This window comes from Nyctibius grandis, chromosome 8, assembly GCF_013368605.1.
Source record: "Nyctibius grandis isolate bNycGra1 chromosome 8, bNycGra1.pri, whole genome shotgun sequence".
Taxonomy (NCBI): Eukaryota; Metazoa; Chordata; class Aves; order Nyctibiiformes; family Nyctibiidae; genus Nyctibius; species Nyctibius grandis.
The window spans coordinates 43,882,510-43,891,665 of record NC_090665.1 but is presented as its reverse complement, the minus strand read 5'-3'; the positions used below and the strand labels follow the sequence as shown (position 1 = coordinate 43,891,665).

General features: G+C 44.1%; 1 protein-coding gene across 1 annotated transcript; it reads right to left on the bottom strand.

Moving 5' to 3' along the window:
- Positions 1-1,237: 1,237 nt before the first annotated feature.
- DMRTB1 (DMRT like family B with proline rich C-terminal 1) lies at positions 1,238-7,906 on the bottom strand. Its single transcript, XM_068407107.1, has 4 exons — positions 7,510-7,906; positions 5,553-5,785; positions 4,553-4,697; positions 1,238-1,344 (listed from the first exon to the last, which is right to left on the bottom strand). The coding sequence occupies exons 1-4, from the start codon at positions 7,904-7,906 to the stop codon at positions 1,238-1,240; spliced, it is 882 nt and encodes a 293-aa protein (XP_068263208.1).
- Between the last annotated feature and the right edge of the window lie 1,250 nt (positions 7,907-9,156).

The following is a 9,156-nucleotide window of genomic DNA, read 5'->3' as shown; positions in this document are numbered from 1 at the left end:
AAGAAAAATACTGAAGCCTAAATCTCTCTCCAGAGAAGTTTGTTACACAGAGTTGTTCAGGGCAACATCTGACGTTTGGCTAGAAAAATTACGTGTAGATATGCAAGCCTCAAATCATCAAAACCGTAACAACAATTTAATGTATCTTTTTTAATTATGCAAAAGTCCCCCCAAAATTATTCAAACATTAACAACTGATCCACTTAACACAAAACCAATTCCTCTAGGCAAAACAGTAGAGGAACGTACCTTTCATTTTTAATTAACCATTATCATTGAAAATTATAATATGTATAGATTTGACTATTATTCTAAATGGTGTTTTGTCCTAGTTTCCTAGGCAATCTGTCCGCCCCTTTGACAGGCCACAGCGCACTTTCAATACACACTTATAAAGCTGTCTACACGTGCCCTTTAGAAACAATAATACTGTTTAGTTTCAGCTGTACTGAGTTAAACAACATTGAAATTATGTATAAACCATCAAGAACATTCAAAAGCCCGAAGCCAGTGTGACAAGTGGTGATTCCAAATCAATCTGTCCCAAACCTGAACAGAAGATGCCTTAAAGGCAGTTCACCCTGAAAACAATGTGGAGGCATTGGATTTCAGCCTGTACCAGACCTTTCTGCAAATTCCTCCCCTGCCCTTCTTGACAAGTGTACCAAGCACCTACTGTTCCCTTACTCTGCTGAATCCAGTGAATCATGTTCTTAGGCAGCCAAGTAAATCAGCAACCCAGACTGGCTTCCCATCCTCTCACTTAGTCATCAGGCTCCACGTCACTTAACTCTTCCATAATATTCAGAACCAGGTTTCCTTTACAGCAAATTAATATACAAATAATGCATTTCTGACTACTGTCATGAACATGAGAAGGCTACAGAATGTACATGGCTCAGAGACCTCACTCCAAAGTCAGGGAGCCATATAACCTCAGCAAAGGAAACAAATTCAGAGTCATAATCATTTACTGCTTCCACCTGCTTAAGGGGGAAGGGATTTACCATGGCTCTGGAAAACCTCTTTTAGGAACAAGGGCTTTACAGTGCTAGGGAGGCAGAGCTGTGAGCCTGGTAGCTCTAACATGATCATCAAGTGAGGCAGGGGACTAATCCCCTTCTCCTAGCTGTTCTGACTGCTGCGTGACTAAGCGTCACTCTACCCTCACATTAACTAACACTCTCCTCAGAAATGAAAATAGCGCTGCCTGCTACTCAGCTCTTCTCCAGCCCATTTACTGTTTAGAATATACAGATTGGTCTCTGCTTGTTTCTTCTGGGGAAGAAGATGGTTGGCCAGGTTCACGAACCACCCCCAAATGCCGACTCTCAGCTTCAGTAGCTGAAACAAAAACGAAGAATAGAAAAAGGTCAGAGTTAAACACAAGCCAAAAAACCCAAACCCAGTATTTCAGTTTGCATTACACCTGATATCAATCACATTTCCAGAGGTAAATTCTCAATGTAAAATGGCTTTTATCAATCCAGTTTGTTTTTTCAACCCAGTTAATTCAAAGGCGCTTGACATCAAGAACTGCAGCTCTCGGAACTGAGATACTGCCCTTCAGCAGCGGGTTGTTTTGGCTGTACTTAAAGAAATGTAGCAAGAGTGCTTCAAGATGGCAAGTGTTGAAGCTGCACTGGAACAGAAGTATGAGGCAGACTCTTTGCCCACTTAACCGCAGTGAATCTATGCCATGCTTTTTTAACACTCCTGTGAATTCTCAAAGGCCTTGACAGACTAAATAATCCCTTCTTCAAGTCCAGCTAGGGATTTTCATTTCATAAAGTATTTACTTGACAATTTGCATGAAAAGTTCCCTCATTTCCTCACAGGCGACTTGGGTTTTTGTTTGTTTTTCTGTGGCTTGCTCTTTTAGAAAGCCAACAATCTGCAATCAGACTCTATCCTCCTATGCTGTACTGGCTGTTTTACTGGACATACCTTGTGTTTACTTTGTCAAACCTCCATAACATTACTAGTCAATACTGCATGAAATTGTGTAACAACATGGCCTATACTTTACATCACCATTGTAAACCTAACTGGCCTCAGTCATTCAAGTGCAGTCAACTATTGACTCAGATCTTTCTGGCAGCAGCTTCTAGCCTTCAAAAATCTTTTTCAGACAGGGCTTGTTTTTTTTTATTTATTTGTCTTCATCTCAGACTCCCTTCGGGGCAGAGATCACAGACATTTCTTCTCACCAATTGTCCCCTGCTAGAGTTTTCTATGTCCGTTTTCCTGCAACAGTTTTGCCAGAAAACCCGTTTCGTCTCAGTTCTGGAGGTCTCTCTGGAGAAAGGATGGTCCCAAGTCTAACTGCAGGTTTGCATCAGTTCTTTTCTTCGTAAAAGACATGATGCAATCCTAACACATCCTTATGTACTAAATGTTACAGCTTTTCTCTTTTTTTTTAAGCATGTTGAATACCAGAATCAAAGAATTATTAGTTTCACTGTAGCTTCCCTCTATATCTGCATCTTCTGCTGGCAGGCTATTTTGTATATGACCTCATTCAGAAGTATCCCCCCTCACTAGGTCACAATTGCAAATTCCTGCATATCCTGGAGCACAAATGCTATGTAGTGGAATTAATTTGTACTTTCTCCATAGTACTAAGAAAACTGGATTGTTCTCTGAGCAGCGCAATGCATGATGCATTGTTTCCTATGGCTTTGTGCCTGGGTTGTGATTTCCCTAGTGTGTAATAAGGGCTGAGGTCATTAGATGGCATTTTGCTCTCTGAGGGGGTGCTCTCATTACCTCCCTTCTCTATCCAGTTGCCTGTTTTCATGATTGTTTGGCCAGTACAACTTCACTCTACCAATACAGGACTGGATTTCCTCTGTTTTTCTCACACAATACCACTACTTCTCTCCATGTCCCCCATGTTTGCTACTCCCCGTTCCTTCCCATCCCCCCACACTCCAACAGAATAGCTGCAGCTCCCTACAGGTTCTCTGCCACTGCACTATCCCCCAGATCTTTTGTCCCCTCCAAATCACAAACCCCATTTATCCTCACATACTTTCTCATTTGCTTGCCAGCTCTGTTTCCTCTTCCCCTCAAGCTCAGCCCATATTATTTCACCTCCAGCACACCAGTATCTCCTACACGCTGCATTAAAGTCCTAATGTCTTTGTCAGTATCTTAAAATAACTTTACATTTCTGTGATGTCTGTACACCCCCCCTCTCCCCGTGCCATATTCTTCATATTCCCCTTGTCCACCACATTTCCTGCTTACTTTTCTTTGGCTTTCCAGCCAGACAAGAAACAGGTATGCTCTGACTGCTATGAAGATACGTGCCCACTACTGGGCTGACTGGCAGGCACTTGGTTGTTGGCCAAGGTACACACACGTCAGTCAGGAGTTGAGTGCAAGCTGACAGCCAGCCAAACACTACGACATGGCTGCAAACAAACCATTTTGTGGGAGGCATCTGTTTCCCTTGCAGATCAATATTGTGATCACAACAGATTATGTTTGGCTGAAGAGAACTAATAGGTTGAAAAGTTATGAGAGGACTGACATTAACAGAAAATGAGACTGCACGAGCCTTATGTTGTTGAGAAACCAGGCCAAAAAAACCCCAACTTATATTTTGTCCCACATCAACATCTTTTCAATTCAGATGAGATAATTACACTCCTCTATTTCTCCTCCCTCTTATACAAGAGATTTGATTTTTCACTGGGTGATTATTGTAATCTGTTTCATAAACAGTCAATAAAAAAACCCAATTTTTTATTCTTGTGTTTGAGAAGAGAAATAAAGTTGTATTTATTTATCTGCATTTTCAAAAAGAATTTAAAATAATGCTGGCTGTTCACTCATCCAGTGCTAGTCGTTAATTCTCTGAGCAGCTCTACCCTCTTGTGGTCACAGGTAGCTGCAGCCAAACGAAAAACTTGCAAATATAATCACAAATATGTCCACATCTAGGCACGATACATGAAAGAGACCCAAAAGAGAGGGGCACAAAGACTTTATCTATGCCAGAAATTTTAAATCCTGTGAGATTCAATAAAAAAACTTGAGATTTTGAAGAGTTAGTCTTTCATTTACAGCAATTAAAATGTAGGATTTTCAGATGAGCAAGAAATTTCATATTGTTCATGCTAAGTGCTAGTCTGCATTTTTTTAACATTGTGTCTAAATTGCAACAGAGCCAAATAATTTTTAAAATCTGTCCCACAAACTAGCTATTTAGAAAAATATTTTCATTTTGGGAGCATCATCAGAGCATGTTCTGGAATGGCTCCTGAGTCCTGGGGCCTCCAGTGTTGGCGTAAGATTGAGGTGCTTGTCAGCTGGAAAGCCCAAGCATGTCAGGCTGCTTTCCCTAAGTCAGCGCTTCCCAGAGCTGTACAAGCCGGCAGTCTGTCCTGGGACTTCAGGATCTCAGTCCTGGCTCCATCACAGGGATCTGGGAAGCCCCGTAAACTAGCTAGAAATGGGGTCTCTTGAGGCTTCCACCTCTGTGGTTAGATATTGAAACCAGGTTAAAACTGCATCTCCCAGGGCTCATCTCATACTTCCTTACCATGTGCTTCCTTGGTTGTTTCAGCCAACATGTTCAGTGAAAGGGGAGGTGGAATGTAATGAATCCCTGGCAGAAAACTTGGTGGGATGAACTGAGGCAGAGGAGTGTAGTATCCTTGATGGAAATCTCCACCTCCATCTGGAATCTGTGGAAACACATGAAGCAAAGCATCTTCCAGCTAAAGACTCTCTCCAGGACACATCTGGAGTATCAAACAATTTCTGTTTCAGTTTTTACCTGTGAATTGTACTCAATGCAGACAGAATGGTGCATGGCAGCTGGAAATCTGATAGTGTGCCCAACAATGGTACAAAAACCAGACAGCACCAGTTTAAACCAACATGACTGACGGCACTGAAAGGAACTGGAAGTGCCCACACACACCATTACAACTGACAGGCAATTTAGCATCTTGTTTCTTACCATGTCAGTGTTGTTTGAAGGTGTAGGACCTATGATGCTAAACATAATTTTTCACCTGAAACTTAACCACAACAATTTTCCACTGAAAATTGTTAACTGCAACAATTTTCCACTGTTTTTAAGAAACCAAATGTCTCAAAACAGAAATATCTGACCATGCTGATTCGCTTCCTTGTGGAAGCCATTTCTTCTCTGTGGCTGTGGTGTCTTGGCCACACACTCTCCTTCCCCGTTAGATTTGTCCTGCATGGAAGAAGAGGAACGTCCCACTGTGCATTCTGTGACATCTGCACTGGCACAACATGACCATATTAAGTGTACAGCTGCCATAATTCTGAAAGGCTGCTGCAGATGTCACCAGGATGTATAAGCCCCCAAACACTTCACAAAATTGGTCCCTCGCAAGTGCGTGGGTTTGCTTTTCTGCGTTCAGGTCAGACTATTAACATCACCATTTGCTGATGTTTTCTTCAGCATAATATATCAAAATGCTATGAAGTAACTGATAAGGAGCTAAAAGGCAGCTAAAAGTAAAGACAGCAGTATTTCCAGAGGTAATTAAAAGACCACTACTTACTGACACAGAAGCTGCATTCCCTGGCCCATAGTTGCTAGGAACGTGTCGGAAACCTCTCTGAAGTGATATCCCTGGAGGTGATGGTGCTCCCCTACAGCTTGACTGATTGATGGCAAATCCCATGGGAAATGGGTGGTAAGGATACACCCCAGAACACCCAGGGTACACTTTCGGAGGTTCTCTCTCCAGGTATTCTGGGTTGACCATGTATTCTGGAGGTAAAGCAGGGTGAGCTAGGAAACAATGAGTAAAGAACAAATAAAAGTATCCATGTAATTCTATGGAGTTCAGCAGAAGTATCTGCAGGACCAAATTCCACTCTCAGGCAGGAGAATCTGGCCCTTTGGTTTCATGCTTAGCTCCTCATGAATTTATTTTGTGATTTTTTAAGGAACTAAGGAAAGGTGCAGCAGATGATACTGAAATGCAGAATGATCTGCATTCTTTTCTGCCTTGTGCATTGTGAAGCTAGTCCTTTAGTAAAGCACTGGCTACAGAATCTTATTCTTTCAGTACATCTCTTTCAGTACATCAGCAACAGCAAAACAACCTACCTTAAGACTTTTAACTCTAGCAGAACTTAAAACAAAAATCTACAGAAATAATAGAATTCTAACTTTAGTCCTATCTGTCACTTCTTAAGTTAATTTACAGACAAAGGCTCAATTTTAGGGACATACACAGGCAATTTCAGATGCAGGAATCAGTTACTTCCTTTGTTTTTTATCTTGCATCTGGAATCCTATATGGCCTCTCTGAAGTCTTAAAAAAAGAGAGTGGTTATTCAAATATGCATAGGGTCTTTCTTGTCTGCACATCCTCCTGTTGGTACAGAAGTGGAAGAATTTGCTTCAAGAGTAGGTCGACTTCTGGAGTACTCTAATTATACTATTTGTCTCTAACCTTTTTTTAAATTGGTCAGCTGGTTAAAAATGTTATTAAGGGAAGGACTGACAGGCACATGTACAGCTAGCGTCATCCATAAACATCATTTTCTTGGGAAACAAAGCTAAAAAAAAGGGGGAACAGTCATTGACAGATTAGGTGGGAACTAGAAATGTCTGAAATGACTCTTTCCTCTGGGCTTCTCAGAACAGCATTTTGTCTTGCAGGCTGCCAACTCTCCAGAGGCTCAGACTAATGACTACTGCAGTCAGTAGGGATTTCCGTAAAATTACTACAGTAAATAGTAATAGTATGAAGTTACTGTAATAAATAGTAATAAACTAGACAAGTCACATGAAAGACTCTATTAAAGGAAGCAATTTAAGAGGTGATGGGCCATACAACTGTTCCACCTGCAAAATCTATGCTCTGCTGTTAAATACCAAATGCACTTCTACACCAAGTGATCCCAGCCAAGTTCAGTCTTCGCTACAGGAATTAAGGCCAAAAGTTCTGTTTCTGTTGCAGTGCTATCATAAAATGCTTGCTTCAGGCAACTGGAGCAGTAGCTTCCCTATTTACCTGCTATCACTGAGTTTTTTAGCATTTTTATTGCTGGAGGCTTGTGCCTGTGAATTTATAAACAGTGAGACAGCACCTGGAGAAACATGCACGAGCATCTGCAGTGCACAGTGGATCACAGTTTGTTTTCCCTCCCAGACTAATTTCCCTCTCAGAGAAAAGACACTTGCTTAAGCTTCGACTTTGCAATGAGCAGCGAGACTGGGCACATTGCTCCTGCCACTGCAGAGCCACGTGACCCACACTGCAAACCCTGCAAAAGGGAAAATAAATGCAGGGTTGCACATTCAGCATGCAAGTTGGGTACCTGTGTCCAGCAAGGAAGGAAAGAGGGAGAAATAGCAGGAATGGCTCTCTGGGGAGCTGCAGCCTGAGGAATCAGGCAGGTGCAAACTGCACAAGTGGCAGTGTTTGACGGGGGGAAGAGGGAGATGAGCACAGAAAGAAAGATGGTGGGACAGGGGAAGAGGCTTTGGGGACAGGCCCTTACCGTAGTCCCAGAAGGGAGGGCTGCTGGGAGGTGGCGGTCCCCAGCATGCCATGCCTTTGCCGTTGCTGCTGTTGAGCTGTGTGTCCTTCATCACCTCATGGCTGCTCTGCTCGGGGGCACCGGCTGCCCCGGCGGCCACCCCAGGGCCTTCGCCCCGGGGAGCAGGCCCTGCATCTGCCCCAGCCGGGGGGTTGGGTACCTGCTGCCTCAGGGCCTTCTGGGCTGCCATGATCTTCTGACGCTCGGTGATGAGAGCACACTTGTCGCACAGGCAGAGCTTCCAGCGGCAGTGGCCAGCATGGCCCTTCACCGGCACCACGAAGCCGTGGTTACGGCAGCGGGAGCACTTGGGGGTCCGCGGTGCTGCCTTCACCGCTGCCTCCTCCTCAGCCTCCATGGCACACCAGTCCTGGCTAACCACCTTGACACAACTGGGCTGGCTCCTCAGGGCTCTTATATAGGGCATGGGCACTGCCGGCCCAGCATGTAGCAACCTGGGCAGGCGGGGCAGGAGAGCCCCTAGCAGAGGGTGGGGAATGCCTGGATCTGGGGAAACTGCAGCACAGGAGCTGCCTTGGCCCTGCAGGCCTCCCCTCCCTCAGCCAGGCATGGCTGTACCTGCCCGCCTTCCCCTGCAGTCCCCTGGTGCAGGCTAGAGCCAGACCTCAGCCATGGGGGCTGGAGGAAGAGAGAAAGGAGGACTCTGTCCACAAGAGCAGGGGGGAACGTGCTGCATGTTTTAGTACATTTCCCTGTGCTGGTGCATGCAGAGATGGGGAGTTTTGGACAGGCAGGGTGTGCATGGGAGAGAAATGCAGTGTCCCTTACAGTACTGCCTTATGTGATAGTTTTCCCTTTTGGCTCTTTAACATCCACGCTCACTTTCATACCTCTCATGCATTTGCTTTTAATATGCACAGGATTTCAGTTTCGTTTTGTTTCCAATTTGCAGCATGCTTCTCTTGATCAGCAGGAGTGACTGCCTCAGCAGAAAAAAAAACACTGTTTCATCATTCTGTTTTTCAAAACAAGGTACTAAGATGAAGGCGGAAAGCATGTGTCATTTGAAAGACCTGTCTCCTTTTCTCGGAATTCCTTGTTCTCTGGAAACAAAGACAGGCTTTCAATTAGAAATATAGGAATGCTCCAGTTCCAGCACTGCTTAGAAAGCACTTGTTATTTGTTACTGCTGGTAGCTACAAAACCATGGTTTACGGAGTAGCCTATTTCCAGAAGAAAACTCTCTACTTTGCAATGTAAGGAACGACACTGCTAATTTTTCTCACATATGCAACAGCTAATTCTGAGATGACAATAGCTTCTTCTACATTAACGCAAATACCGTAAAACTAATCCACCAAGTAATTGTGAAGTTTTTTACTGATTAGTTTCAAGAGAACCAGGTAACATCTATCTGCTGCTTTGAAACATTCTAATATGCAACAGAGTATGTTTCACAGCAGCCTTGCAGAAACCCTTCCCTTCGGGCAAGCCTTCCTGCAAGGCTTGGATGCACCCCTCAAGTTGGGGGTGGGGGGGCAAAGCCCCAGCATAGCAGACCCTGTGATTTGGCAACAGTCTGGTTTGCCTCAGCAGTGAGCAGCCAGCCCCTGTGCCCTGCAAGCCCCCAAGGCTCAGTCTAGATTC